This window comes from Tupaia chinensis, unplaced genomic scaffold (assembly GCF_000334495.1).
Source record: "Tupaia chinensis unplaced genomic scaffold, TupChi_1.0 Scaffold146187_1, whole genome shotgun sequence".
NCBI lineage: Eukaryota > Metazoa > Chordata > Mammalia > Scandentia > Tupaiidae > Tupaia > Tupaia belangeri.
This window is the reverse complement of record NW_006206042.1, coordinates 2,370,518-2,385,584: the sequence shown is the minus strand read 5'-3', so window position 1 is coordinate 2,385,584 and position 15,067 is coordinate 2,370,518. Positions and strand designations below refer to the sequence as shown.

The 15,067-nt window shown below is 38.8% G+C and overlaps 1 protein-coding gene across 4 annotated transcripts in view; it reads left to right on the top strand.

Annotated features, from left to right (window-relative positions):
• LOC102494790 (interferon-activable protein 203) overlaps window positions 1-14,076 on the top strand; it is a 16,430-nt gene extending 2,354 nt beyond the window's left edge. For 3 of the 4 annotated variants that reach the window (XM_006168861.3, XM_006168862.3, XM_014584304.2), the window contains exons 2-8: window positions 2,777-3,050; window positions 4,963-5,096; window positions 5,684-5,851; window positions 7,552-7,719; window positions 10,110-10,529; window positions 12,221-12,409; window positions 13,751-14,076. In XM_006168861.3, the coding sequence (XP_006168923.1) occupies window positions 2,786-3,050; window positions 4,963-5,096; window positions 5,684-5,851; window positions 7,552-7,719; window positions 10,110-10,529; window positions 12,221-12,409; window positions 13,751-13,831 (1,425 nt within the window). In that variant the 5' untranslated portion in view covers window positions 2,777-2,785 and the 3' untranslated portion in view covers window positions 13,832-14,076. The remainder of the gene's footprint in view (window positions 1-2,776; window positions 3,051-4,962; window positions 5,097-5,683; window positions 5,852-7,551; window positions 7,720-10,109; window positions 10,530-12,220; window positions 12,410-13,750) is intronic. The other variant, XM_014584305.2, reaches the window with a different exon arrangement.
• Window positions 14,077-15,067: the final 991 nt, after the last annotated feature.

Here is a 15,067-nt window from a genome sequence, read left to right as displayed (position 1 = left end):
AGGTTAAAATTATAGTTTAAAATTATTTTCCCTCAGGTGGGTTGCAAAAACTTTTCTGTATCTGTGGCCTAGATATGTTTTAAAATTTAGAATTTGGAGGCATCAGAAAGGCAATATAATACATAAATTATTTTTTAAGAATTATTTTAACATTATTTATTTATTTATTTATTTATTTTAATTTGACTAGAAAGGGACAGAGTGAGAGAGAGAGAAAGAAAGAGAAAGTGAGAAAACAAGCCACCAGGTCTGGGACTTGAACTATGATTGGCCTTCTTGGACTCTAGCACCCTTTACCATCATGCCACCTTCCAACCCCTAAAAATTCTAAATTCTATATTACCAGAAACTCCATTGGGATGTGCATCATTATACCAAAGTCAAAAACACTCATATTTCAGCAACAAAATATATGCATGTCACATTTAAGTGGAAAGAGTAAACATTTTCTATAGATTCTGTCACTTCACATATGCTCTTTATTTTGCAATGAATTGTAATGTCACACTCCCAAAACTCTTCTCGTTTTAAAAAGTTTAGCTTTAGTGATAGAGATGGAATTTTTGAGTAGCATTGCATAAACATTACTTCATTATCCTGCTATGACACTTTTGCTGTTGAGAATGTTTCAATCAGATTATCCAATCTTTGGAAGTGATTACTCTTGATTTCTGAAGGACTACAGACCAGTTTGTTTTTAGTTTCACTAGAATGCATCTTTGTGTGGATTTTCTCTTATGCACCTTTTCTATCTGAGGATGTTAATTTTCTCTCAAGAATGAAGAAATGATAGAAAAGGAACTCAAAGATGTGGTTCCTGAGTTAAACTAACAATGAATTTAAAGAGAAAACTAGAATCTATATCAGGTACTAAATGTCATTAAGGAAGTTCACAAGGTGCTGCAGAGGTCCAGAGGGGTGAAACAGCCCATATGGGGACTCTGGAAACTTCCAGAAGACAAAACCTCAGTTTAGTGTCATGGGTTGTACAGGAGGTAGTCAGAGAAATTGGAAATGGCTTCTCAGGCAGTGAGAAGGAAGTTTGAAACTTCATGAAACATAAAATGTCAAGTGTTTTGTATATTTTCAAAGCACAAGGTTCAAGGAATACACATATAGCAGAAGTTAATGGTACAGATTATCCAACACTTTCCAAGACATTTTAAGTAGCAAGGAATTTTTTAACAAGAAAATGGAAATTTGAAATATTTCAGCAGAGTAGAAACTTGGTTAACAAAGTAAAAGCTGGCTCTATGAAAAGAACTTGGAGAAATAAAGCCTGTGAGGACAGAAATCTGACTGCTTTTTCCTGTTTCCAAAATCCCTTCCAGAGGGCCTGGGGTGAGTCATGCCCACAGACATTAACAGGCCATTCTGGCCCATTGATAACAGAAATCTTCCTTCTTTCTGTTCCTGGCATAATATCCCTGTAATAGGTGAGTCACGCCCACAATCACTAATAGACCATCCTGACTCATTGTTTAACAGGACTCCTCCAATGTCTTTGGGATAGTATCTTGTAACTCTATACTAGTCCCCTTATCTCTGTTACTAATCCTGTCCCAAAATATACAACCCCCCCCTTCCACATGTCCCTTCTTCACTGAATTCTCTCACTCTCAAAATCAAATAAAAGGAACCCCTATACCTGATCACCCTAAGAGAGAGGCATGTTTTGCCTCTTCTCCGGGCCTAGGTCACTCAAATTCATGATTAGAAATAAACCACATTAATTTTTTAAAAGAATTATTTTATTTATTAAATTAATTAATTAAACTAGAGAGGGACAGAGTAAGAGAGAAAGTGAAAAAGGAAACCACCAGGTTCGGGACACCAATGCAGTCAGCCATGTGGGAATCCAGAGCCCTTAATCACTATGCCACCTACTGGTCCCTAAACCACATTAATTATTACTTTTGCAGAGTTGGTTATTTCTGTCAACACCTGAAAGGACAAAAAAACACAACATTATTGAAATAATTAGCCAATAAGTGCTGGATCCTGCACTGGAAAATGTGTAGCTGTACAGGAAAGGGACAGTGGCATGGGTGGGCATAGAGGACACAGAGGACATGCTCCAACACCCAGGGGGACAGTATGCTAAGGACAATCGGTTAGGGAAGAGCCCAGTGGACAGGCATCAGTACCCAGCATGGATTCACGTGCTATGGCAGAGGGTTATTCCTATGTAAAGTCAGAGACTGAAGCCCCTTTGCACGTGGGCCACATAAGTCATAGCAGGTGCTGGAAGAGTCAGGAACCAACAGGCAGACACTGGAGATGGGCTACAGCCTCAATAAAAGAAGAGAAGAGGACCCAGGGACATTGACCCTACACAGCCCACACTATGACCATTGCCTATTTCCACATCTCTTTTTACCACATCCACCACTGACTAAACTTAACTATCATCATTTAAAAGGATAAAGAACAAAAGCTGCCCAAAAGGCAGTATTTTTATCAACAGACAAAAGTATATTTATAATTGATTTACTTTTACCACCTCTTTTTTTTGAGCACTTAGAATTTGTCTGCCCTATAATACATGGTTATATTTTTATTTATTTATTATTATTAATTTATTTTATACATCTAATCAAAAGAGGTATTTTCTAGATATTCCTAATGCAGCAATTCTCAACATGTTTTCTAAGTGACGCATCTGGTAACTAAGCCTACCTGTGTCATGTACATACTGTGGATGCCATGGTGATATGGGCCGCTCACTCACATTGTCTGCATATGTGTGACACTGTATGCCATTTTTCTCTTGCAGACTTGAGAGATGGTGAGTGAATACAAGAAGATTGTGCTACTGAAAGGATTAGAGGTCCTCAGCGATTATCAATTTAGAACAATTAAATCCTTATTAGCACGTGACTTAAAACTGTCTAGGAAAATGCAAGAGGAATACAACAGAATTCAGATTGCTGACTTGCTGGAAGAGAAGTTCCGAGGTGATGCTGGTGTGGACCAACTAATAGAATTGTTCAAAGATATGGAAACACTTAAACACCTTGCTAAAAGTCTTCAAAAAGCAAAGTCAAATGGTAATAAGGGATGGGGAAAATGGTAAACAAACAAAAAAGTGCATGTAAATAATTGGAATGGTTACAGAAAACTATAGCATAGTATGGTAATGTTGGTGATGGTTTAACATGAATTTCAAAATAACCAGAAGAATTCACTTTGAATGTGCCAAGCACAAAGTAATGATAAATGTTGGGAATGATTCATCACTTTATTGCCCTGATCTCAGCATTACATATTGTATGCATGTTTTGAAAAACTATACCCCGCAAAGATGTACAACTATTACATGTAAATTAGAAATTATAAAATAATGATTAAAATTACAATTTAAAAATTTTAATGCAGAAAAGGGGAAAAAAGTTATAGAGAAGCAGTCTCACCCCACCCTCTCGGCAACCTACTTACCCTTAAATAAAACCCTGACTTGGTCAAAACTGATAGATTCCCTTTCCAATTTAGGTCTCAGTAGCCATAGTAATGATAGTATCACAAATGTTAGTAAGTTGACAAGTTAGAGAATTTCTTTCTTACGGACCAGCAGTTAGCATAATGGCTATGTTGCTGGACTCCCATGTAGTCAACCATGGTTCGCGTCCTGGACCCGGTGGCTTAAACTCACGCTGGGTGCGTGTGCGTGCATACCCAAGATCCAGAGAGGAGAATCCCCTGGGGGATGATTTCTCGCTTTCTGTCTCTCTGTCTCTCTCTGTCTGGCGAGTGCATGCGCCCTATAGCAAAAACCTCTCCAAAAAAAAAAAAATTATTTCTTAGAAAGACATTTGGTGTATTTTTTTTAAATTATTTTATTTTATTTATTCATTCATATATTTTAATTTGACCATAAAGAGAGAGAGAGAGAGAGAGAATAAGCCACCAGGTCCAGGACTTGAACTGTGGTCAGCCATGTGGGAGTGTCCAGTGCCTTAACCACCACACCATCTGCTGGTCCCAGACACTTGGTGTATTTTGAAGGATATATTTTGAGAGTGGGAAAAAAATAGAAAAGCAGTAGGATGTGATGAGTAAGACTAGGGCTTCTAGTATATTAGAAACATTAGAAAAATGACAAAATTAGAGGAAATGTGCTTCAAATTAATTAATATTACTGCTCTTTTAGTATACTTTATCATTAGTATCTTCTCTAGTAACAAATTATGCAGTACTTATTTTAAAATTTGCCTCTCAGAGTTGTGAAGAACATGTCTTTTGTACAAAAACAATTGCTGGGTTTTAAAGAAAATCATAGTTAATAAGTCAAAGTTCAATATTGTCTCTTTGTCACATTACAAATCAGACCACATTTGTTGCCTCTGGTTGTTATAATTTGACAGATCTTTTACAGACAATGACTCACTATTTGCATCATGAAAACTAGATTGTTAAGGGACCAGTAGATGACATAATGGTTACATTGCTGGACTCCCACATAGTTGACTACAGTTCAAGTCCCGAACCTGATGACTTAAAACTCTGTGTGTGTGTGTGTGTGTGTGTGTGTGTGTGTGTGTGTGTGCCCAAGATCTGGAGAGGAGAATGGAGGTGAAGGGATTGAGGAATGGTCATCCCCTCCAGGGTTAATTTCTCAATTTTCAACTCTTTGTCTCTCCAGCAAGGACACATGGCCTATAGCAAAAAATCTCTAAGAAAAAGGAAAACTAGATTGTTAAAAGTAAAAAAGAAAAAGAAAAAAGAAAGGAGTGGATAAAGGCTTGACTGAGGTACATGGGAGGATGTGTTTGCTTCATCATGTGGCAGTACCCAAGCCTGTGTTGTAACTCTTGGTCACCTTGTAGCCAAGCTGGGCAATACAGTAGAGACAGGGCCCACCTAGACCCTCAAATACAAGCTGAAAGGAAACAGGGCTGAAACTGTTTCATCTCTCCTAGACCAGCTGCTCTGGATTTAATGTGTTTTCTCTTACTGTATCAGTTAGAAGGAAATGCAAAGTGAAGGACACCACAAAGAGAAAAAGCAATCAGGATGAACCCAGTACTGCCAAATCTACATCCACCATAAACAGAGCTTTGGAATGCGAACCAATCAAGGACACACCTGTGCTGAAGGTAGAGTGGCGAGCGTCCCACTGACAAAGCTTCTATGATGGCCCTTCCACTTAACAACCTTCTTTATTCATGCCAAAGACCTAGGGAAAATGAGGTTCTGAATCAACAAATTAACAGCTACTGATCAACTACTTTATTTTAGAACCACTATGCAATTTAATCTGTGTCATATTATTTCCTATGGTAGATACATAAAAGCAGTATTCGCCTTGTAGATATTTACTAAAATGACAATAAGTTTAGGGCAATGACTTGCCAAAGCCTATTAAAAGAAGCTAAATTCAAACATGGATTTTATAAATGCGAGTCTGCTCTTTCCATCACCGTACAGATGAATGGAAGTGATAGGTGCAGAACTCTCCTTTCTATTTGCATGAAGCAATCATATATGACCACCACTTTCTTTCTGGCTGTGTCTCCAGAGGATGGATTGTAATTTCTTGCAGTCTGCAAGGGCATGACTTTCCATACAATTAGGATTTAGTAATAAAAAGCCAATTTACTCAGTAGTAAATATGTTGTGCTCTATCTAATATTCGAAAACATCACCAGAGGAGAGAGTAAAACGAAGCTAAAATATTTTTCAGAAAAAGAAAACCGAGACCATAAAAACTGCTAACTCCAAGAGGATGACGCTAACCCAGGAGCAAAGTCAGCTTTCAGAACCTTCAGCAGCTAGCACACAGCAAACTGAAGGCTGTCCTCAGACTTCTTCTCTGGCTCCCCCAATATCACCCAGCAGTTCCTTAGCCAAGGTACCATCTTCCTGTTCCAAGGACTTGATCCTCCCCACCTTATAATCCAAGAATCATCAGAACCTTGAAAGGGTGCCTCACAATCCCCTACTACACACATTTCCTTTTATAGTTAATCATTAATTTATCAAATGTGTATATGCAGATCTCAATGTATTATAAGTCTTTTCCAGTTACAAGCATATATTTTGTGAAATAATTTCTCATTTTAATGGGGTGACTATCTTGTATTGGCCCACCAATAAAGGCAGGTTGGGTGAGAGGCAGAGGAGAACAGACCAACAGAGATGAATATAGAGTGTGTTCTTCCCCTCAGTCCTGTTTCTCTCCACCTCTTTCACCTTTCTTACTAACTGTACTTAGGAGTTATTTTCAGCATCCTATGCGTCTTCCCATGTCAGGTGTTTTGACATATGCTAGTTCCTCAGTTTGAAATTCATTGCTCTTGTCTCTTCACTCATCCAAATATTTTGAATTTTCAGTGCCATCCTGAATCCCTTTCTCAGGCACATGTTCACTGGTTTCCTCCTCCCAGAAGAAATCATACTCTCACTGTGTGCATTCACAAGATATATTACTATTCTTTTATAGCATTTATTATATTGTAATAAATGAATGTCTTTGTTTTCTACCAAAAGATAAATTCACATTGTAAATATGGTGTCTAGGGGAAGAAGACAAAGGTGGACAAGTGTATTCACACCCTTATGCATCGACTCCTATCATAATCTGCCTTCTTTTCTTTGTCTTGCCTTAGTATTACCCACAACCAGGGCTATGATTCTACATTCAAGGCGAATATGCATGAAAATATTGTCCAAGGAAAAATACAGAGAACAAGAACAGAATTTAAATCACTATCCTCACTATAATTTCCAACTCAAGACCTAAGCTGCACTCTCACTAGACTCCATCCTCAGCACCACCCAGACAAATTAAGAAATGCTTTATTTGTGGCCTTTGTGTTCCTCTTGTCGTATAATTCCAAGAATCCATATTTTTTTTTTCAATACTTTCTCCCAAAAGTTGGAGAGATGGGTGTTTTAGGACCTTGGAGCACAAATATTAAGAACTTACTTGTGTATTTTCTTGAAGACAAAGACTTAGTTAATACACATTATTAACTATGGCTACTGTGCTAAAGTTTGCTCTTCTTGTATCCTGGCAGGGTTATTGAGCCAAAAATAATACCAAGAGTTATGCTTGACCCAGTGGGTTTGGCCTAGCGTACAGATGTAGAAACCATATTTCATCCCAAACCAATGGAATTTCACCTGATTAAAGCACTGGTTTATTTTATTTATTATTACTAGTTTTAAAATTTGCTATAGGGCACATGTGCTTACCAGAGAAAGACAGAGAATGAGAAAGAGAGAGAGAGAGAAAGTGAAAAAAACAAGCTGCCAGGTCCAGTACTCAAACCGTGGTGAGCCATGTGGGAGTCCAGTGCCTTAACCACCTCATCACCTGCCAGCCCTTCATTTACACTTTCAGTACTAATCATTGCAATGTGAATTTTGTAATCGTGGTTGGCATGAGAGGAAGGGGAGTGACAAGGGTATTAAACATGTGCTTTCATTCCAGATTAAATTGGAAAATGAGGATCTCATATAAAAAGAAAGGTAAAAAAAGATGCTAGGTTCTATGTGACTTTGAAAATCACGATCCAGAAATAAAGAAAGAAACCTATTTTCTCTCAGAAAGGAAAAAACTCAACTTGCCAAAAAGCTGTCTCCAAAAAGATGGTGCTATCTCAGGAACCGAGTCAGCTTCTGGAAACTTCAGGTACCAGCATAGACACGACTGAGAGCTGTCCTCCACCCTCTCCCATGCCTACACCAATCCTATCCAGCGGTTCTGCAATGAAGGTACCAACTTTCTGTTCTCATTCTTGTATCTCCTTAATATAATTACAGCAATTATCATAATGTTTAAATTATGAACACTTGTGTGTGCACTTGGGTTAGTGTGCCTGCTTGTTTGCAAGAAGAGAGAGAGAGATAGAGAGAGAGAGTGTACCCTCAAATGTTACAATCCCCTTTCCCCCAGCCCTCCAGGTCATCAGGATCTTGGGCACATGCATGCACCTGGCATGTTTCAGGTTGACCAAGCTGGAGATCTGAACCAGTGGTCAGCCATGTGGCTTCTAGCACTGCAGTTCAGCATGCTTCTGACTATGCCACCAGGCTGGGCTGTGATTATCATAATCCTAGAAGAGCTTCTCATTTAACCACTATATGCAACTTATTTATTTAATATAATCATTCATTCATTTATTAGGTGTATGTTTTGAGATCCTATTAGATTTGAACTCTTTCGTGATTTACAAGGTATATCCTCTGGTTGTAAGAGGGTTATTGTCTCACGTTGAGCAGAGAGAAAGAGAAGGTGACGAGCCAAGGAGACATGAGTATAAGGGTGTATATATCCCCTCCACTGCAACTTTTTTTCTCCCTTTTACATTTGCTTACTGACCATATTTCAGAGTTTATTTTCAATATTCCTTGCTCTTTCTCACATCAGATGTTTAGACCTATCCTCTTTTTGTTTGGAATCATTTCTCCTGATTCATCACTGCTTCAAACATATTTAACTATTAGGTGAAAGCTTGAATCTTTTCCCTAGGGAAGTTCTCATTATGCCTCACTCTCAAAACACATCTGCTATTGCAAATATTTGATTTCATGGGTCCCTTTATTCTTCCTTTTTAGCACTATCACAGCTGTAATTCTTGTATGTCTTTCTTTCTAAGTGAACAATGAGCTTGTATTACAGGTATCCTGCTCACGGGGGACAGAGATGGGGTGCAAATCTGAATGCATACCTGTGGGCATCAACTTCTACCCACCTGCCCATGCATTGCCTGTACTTAGAACTAAAGTTTCTATTTCTACTGTGACTAGGCAGGGAATGTAGACAATAGGCAAAAAAAAAACACTTAACTTATGTATTCTCTAATGCCGTTTCTCAACCAAGCTTCAAGTTATCCTCTAACTCCGGCTGCAGCCTCTATCACCATCCCATATGTAACAGCTTAGGCAGTCTTTCTGTCTATAAATGTTTTCAGGTTATGTTGCTGGTATTATTATTAACACCGATAATTCTAAATTCCCTATGTAGTCTTTATTTTTGAGACATAGCTAGCAGCCTAGTCCTGCTTGTTTCTTGGCCCAAATGGCCATGTACAGAGCTCTTGTCTAGTCAATGGGACATCAGGTCTCTGTCTCTCTGCTCCCACAATGGTATGTATGGACATCTCAAGACACCTGTAATCTTTCTATGCATGCAACGTGGAAGTCACACTTTCTAAGGTCCTAACTTGCCTAAATATATGACAAAGTTATTTTTACTAGCATATGAATAATTCTGCTTTCTCTGAATATGCTGAATTATATGATCCACCTGCTTCCTTTCTTCTTTTAGATCCAGCCACTTCCACAGGATTTCCTGGAATTAGTGGCAACCATGTAGCCATTGAAACTAACTCTGCATCCCTTCCAATTCAAAGTGTTCTCCTGAAACTCTGCAACTGTGGAGAAGAGATATCATAGAAAAGCCCTAATGCCTAGCTTTTCCAATTCTGTGATTTTCCTCAAGGCCTGTCATTATTCTAGCTGGACAACCTCTGGCCTGCACTCCTTGAAATTAGGGAAGTCCCTGAGGTTCTCCAGGCCTGCTTTACTAACTCTTTTGCAACACAGCACTAATTTGTTAGAAAGGACTTTATGATTTGAGTCTTTAAAATGCGCAGATCTCTCAGGATTAGTTCCGGTTGAAATTATATGAAATCTATGGTTTGTGGTTGAGCTCATTCTTCAGTCTCAGTGCTAAGAAGACTGATTAATTTTCATCTTTATTTTTGTCTTATTTAGTCACTAACGTGGATGGGAAGAAGTAAAATTGAAATCCTTTGTTAATTCTTCTCTCTTTCGGGAATCACTTCCTGACAGCATTGCCTTTATTGTCTGCTTCTACATAGCTCTTGTTCAGAAACATACCATTTTTCTTAAATTAATCTTCGTTAAAGAAAAAGATATGTTGTCATTTCCACACTCCTAAAACAATAAAGAAAAGAAAATTACTCCTTGAATCTCCAACTCTTCCATTAGTTAAATTATACCATGTCAGCTATCTTTGTCTACTTTTCCCCCAACTAAGATGTCCCTTAAGGCACTGAGCCTGGTGAGGCCTTCAGTAGAGAATGTTCTGTTTTCCCTGCCTTACTTGTACTTGTATTTGGTGTGTCCATTCTAAGTAGAAACCAAGATTGAAGAATGTACCTAAAGAAGCTTCTGAAGAAGTTGGTTACCAAAGTGGCCCCAAAGAGGTGATGGTGCTGAAGGTAACAGAACCATTGACATATGAGTTCAACGGAGAAAAGAGAACAATGTTCCATGCCACAGTGGCCACTGAGAGTGAATTCTTCCACGTGAAGGTTTTTAACATCAGCCTGAAGGAGAAGTTCATCCCGAAGAAGATTATTTCCCTGTCAGATTATGTTGGTCGCAATGGGTTCCTGGAGATATACAATCTCTCATCTGTGTCTGACGTGAATCCAGACCAAAAGATGGAGATCTCAAGAAGACTAATTCGAAATGCCAATGCAACTCCTAAAATCAATCATCTTTACTCACAAACTGAAGAAAAATTTGTGAATGGAGTATTTATGGTGCATAAGGTAAGTCCACACTATTGCTTTGTAAAATTTCTTCTACACCACCAGATTTTAAAAGTCTTAACTTGCCAGTTGGAGTGTAGCCAACTTACTAAAACCAGAAAATCAAATTCCCCTCTATCAGGAGTTGTTGGATGGAGTCTTCCCACTCCAGGATATGGGACAGGTAATCTCTTAACATTCCTTTTCCCAAAGTATCTCCATGCAAGTGTGTGTGTGTGTGTGTGTGTGTGTGTGTGTGTGTGTGTGTATTTTAACTTGCTACAGGGTGTGTGCACTCACAGGACAGAGGGAGAGGAAAAGTGAGAAAGCACTTCCTGGGGGGGTGGTAACACAGCAATCTCTTCTCCTCCATTCTCCTCACAGATTTTGGGTATGCACAAACATGCACACACCTGGCTATTTGCCAAGCACAGTCAGCCATGTGGGGTCCAGTCACTTTAACCCCCATGGCACCAGTTGGTCAGATCATGCAAACTTTTTAAAAAGAGATTCATTAGGAAACCTTAGCATTTTATCACCTATGATGATCCATTCACAGCCACCCTGTAACAGGACAGTACATAGTTTAGGTCAGCACATATATCCTTAGGATTTTGTTTCTTTTAAGTCTTTTCTATCTGCATCAATGGCAACTTAGTTTAACTGTAAATAAAAGAGTTGTCCTCCCAAAGTTGGATCCTGGTTGCGACAATCGACAATCGAGTGAAAACTCAGATGGACTACTCTGCCTTAGAACACAGCTATGTCCAATAGTCAGCAAGAATTCTGATCACCACCTCTAAAGTATTCTCATCTCTTCAATTCATTCATTCATCAAAAGGTTGTTCAGCAGCTGACTTCTATACTAAATAATAAGAGGCATGTTGAAGTTAAAAAAAAAGAAACTAGCAAAATCATGTAGTTTAATCTCTCAATTTATAAATAAAGACAATAAAATGCAACAAAATTTTATGAGTTCTTAGACTTATGGTGTGTTTTTCAGTCCCAACACACACACTAGTCAAAACACTGCTTATCTGACCTAACTTCTTGCTTGAATTACTTTGTTACATTCCGTATTATACAAAGGGTGACCCCATTTTTACCTCTCTTTGCTGAATACTCTGTTTAAATGACTGTGTGTGTGTGTGTGTGTGTGTACAGTTGTAGAATTAGTGAACAAAGTAAATGAATAGAAACTAGAACATTAGAACAAGATTATCTAGCTTCAAGACTTGGACAGATTGAGGAAGGGGGAATAAATGAGGAAGATAAAGAAAGGAATTGTATATTGAGATAACATAATCTACTTAATGAGGATTTGGAACAATCTTTTACAAGGAACCACAAATGGCCACTCTTCTTTGTTCCCAGATAGGTATCAAAGAAACCTACAAAGGTAATGAGATTTGTCTGCATAGGCTTTTCAGGAAATCTCAACTATGGTGATGTAGAAGTAGAAAAAACAAAAACTAGGAAAGTAATTTTTTCAGAAGAATCCAGCAAAGACCTTAAAAACAAGGAAGGTTTGAGAGAAGATTAGAAAGGGAGGATTCACTGGCCTAAATTCTTTGCTATTTGGTACCACCATTGTGGATCTAAAGCTGTTTCCCCTGTCAGAAATGAAAGTTTTAATTAACACCCCATACTTTTCCCACGCTTGAAAATCCCTGATCCAGTTCTCGGAAGACGATGTTAATTTTCTTTTTCAGAAAAACGTGAGGGATCAATGCACCTATTATGAAATACAAGACAGTACAGGGAGGATGGAGGTAGTGGTTTATGGACGACTGACCAAAACCCACTGTGAGGAAGGGGATAAAATTAAACTCACGTGCTTCGAGTTGGCATTTAGCGTGGACAGGATGCAGCTAAGATCTGTAATTCACAGCGACATGAAGGTGAGCACACCATGGGAACCTCATTCTCCCGAAGTAGCAACTTGCCTTGTTTATACTTTAAGAAAACTAGATTGCTGCCATTACATAGGTAGTTCCGCAGATGAAAAAAAGAAGTAAGGCTCACGTTTTAGTCAGTCCTTCCATCTTGTTTGTTTGTTTTCCTGTAAGGCATGTACACTAACCAAAAAGAGGGACAGTGAGAAATCACCTCCCCGGGGCATGGGCATACTGCAATCTCATCTCATTCATTCCCGTCTTGGAATTTTGGGCACACATGCACACACACCCAGCATGATTTTCAAGCCACAAGTCCAGGACTCAAACTGAGAGCATACACGTGGAAGTCCAGTGCATTAACCAGCAGGCCACCTGCTTGCCCCTCCATCTTTCTGTTTGTTTTTTTAAGAAGGATTTACTTATCATAGTGAAGAAAGAAGAAATAAAATTCATAGAAACTTTGAAAGGAGATGAAATCCAAGCTAAATAATAAAGAATTGGTTCAATTTTCAGTTTAGCAAAGCAGAAAGAGACTCAAGACTTTGGGTTCAATTAAGACAACTTTGTTTCACATCCTGGCTGTGTGATTTTTCGAGTTGACTAAAGATTTAAATACTGGGAACCTTAAGTTCAGCATCTGTAAAATGGGGAAATATTTTTCTACCTAAGAGGGTTATTAGCAGAGTGTGTAACACAGTCAAGTCACCACGGAGTCTCTGAACCCATCAGAACACAAGAGTGTTTATTTAGTGAAATAAAAGACAGAGGTATTTAGCTCTAAATGACAAAGTTTATATTCTTTGTCACACTCACACATTCATGTGGAATTCTTGGCACATTTAAAAAGGCTAATATCGGAATGTAAACAAATCAAAATAAAGGCTGACATAGTGAGAGACATAGATATGTACCTGCTTGTAGGTCTCCTGGGTCTCAAGGTCATCAGTGAAACTTTTCAAATCTTTCCTCATAGCAATTGCACCCCGAATACCTCCTGTACCCTCAGTTGACCTTTCTGCCCATTGAGAACCTTCCCCTCAACTCCTGGCATGCATACACTAGCTCCTACCCTTCTCCTCCTGTGTCCTGCACCTCCTGCCAGTCTACAAGTGCTCATGGTGGGCAAGAGTGAATATCTCATCTCAGAGTCCCAACCCAGGTGAAAGGAGTCAGTCGCAGGGCAGAAGTTCATTAAAGGTGATAGGCAAAAGTGAGGAAAAGGTTTCCAGAAGGGACTAGAGAAAGGGGTATGGCCAATGGGGATGAGACATGGTGTGAGTGAAGGGAAAAATGTCTGACTAGGGACATCTCAGCTAATCTGTTTTTTTCTATTTCTATTTCAAGGTCATCAAAGCCAGGAAAAATAAGAAACACTCACTCAATCCTGACTCAAATATGGAGACCTCACTAGAGTCCTCTTTTTAAAAACCTAGATGCCATTGATAACAATGTTTATGAACATTAAAATCTAAGTACAGAAAAATTATGTGTGTGTGTGTGTGTGTGTGTGTGGCTAAAATACAACAATATATATACCAGCTGTTAAAGGGAATGGTATGTTGGGGTGCTTCTTTTTATTTTATTCTCTACTTTTTTTGTAACTTCTAAATGTCACATTTTGCATCTATAACTTGCTTATTCTTAAAATTAAACACTTTTTTTCAAAAGTAGCATTTTCTTAGGAGTCTCTTTAATCTCTTATGAGTTGCTAAAAAGAAAATAGTATTTGGCCTATAAATCAGGGTGGGGCAAAGAGATCCCAAATGAATTTTGAATTTATATAGTTTGGGTGTTATCTTTAAGCATAAGATGTTGGTTGAGAATGAACAGGCCATGGCCTCCCTGAAGAAGCCAGTCTGCATGACCAGACAGGGGCTAAAATTCAGCCTGTGCTTCTGTTGCCATGCTCTGTGTCCTGGAGAGGGGTTGCTTTAGCCCAAAACAAGGGATATCTTTTCAGAATAGCAAAAATGACAGTAATGTAACATTTATTTTTCTTATTATAAGTCCCTCCAAAAGCTTGGGATTGGTTCCAAGAGTGATGCTAGCTCGCAGCTCTCTCACAAGCTGACTGAAGGTTTTTTTTGTTTTTTTTTTGTTTTTTTTTTCTGTGCCTTGGCTCAACAACTTTCAAGGCACATCTTCAGTAGGCTAATACCTAGGCATTTTGCACTGTTTAATCACGCATTTATTTTTCTTATTATAAGTCCCTCCAAAAGCTTGGGATTGGTTCCAAGAGTGATGCTAGCTCGCAGCTCTCTCACAAGCTGACTGAAGGTTTTTTTTGTTTTTTTTTTGTTTTTTTTTTCTGTGCCTTGGCTCAACAACTTTCAAGGCACATCTTCAGTAGGCTAATACCTAGGCATTTTGCACTGTTTAATCACGTGGGTACCATCATTCTTATTTCCACCAACTGGTTTTGTGACAGTCGCAAGAACCTTCTCCTTTTTCTTTTCAATCCTGGATTTAGTGGCTGAGTATTTCCTCTTGTACACGGCCTTCCTGGGATACATGGCAGACTGGGAGTATCTGCCCATGCCCCGGACTAGGACGGGGTCTCAGCTGCAATGAGGCTTCCCCTTCTTGGGCTTTTTAGCCTTGGGGTCATCCTTTTTAACCTTGCCACTGGCATCAGCCTTCTTGGCTTCAGGTTTCTTCTTA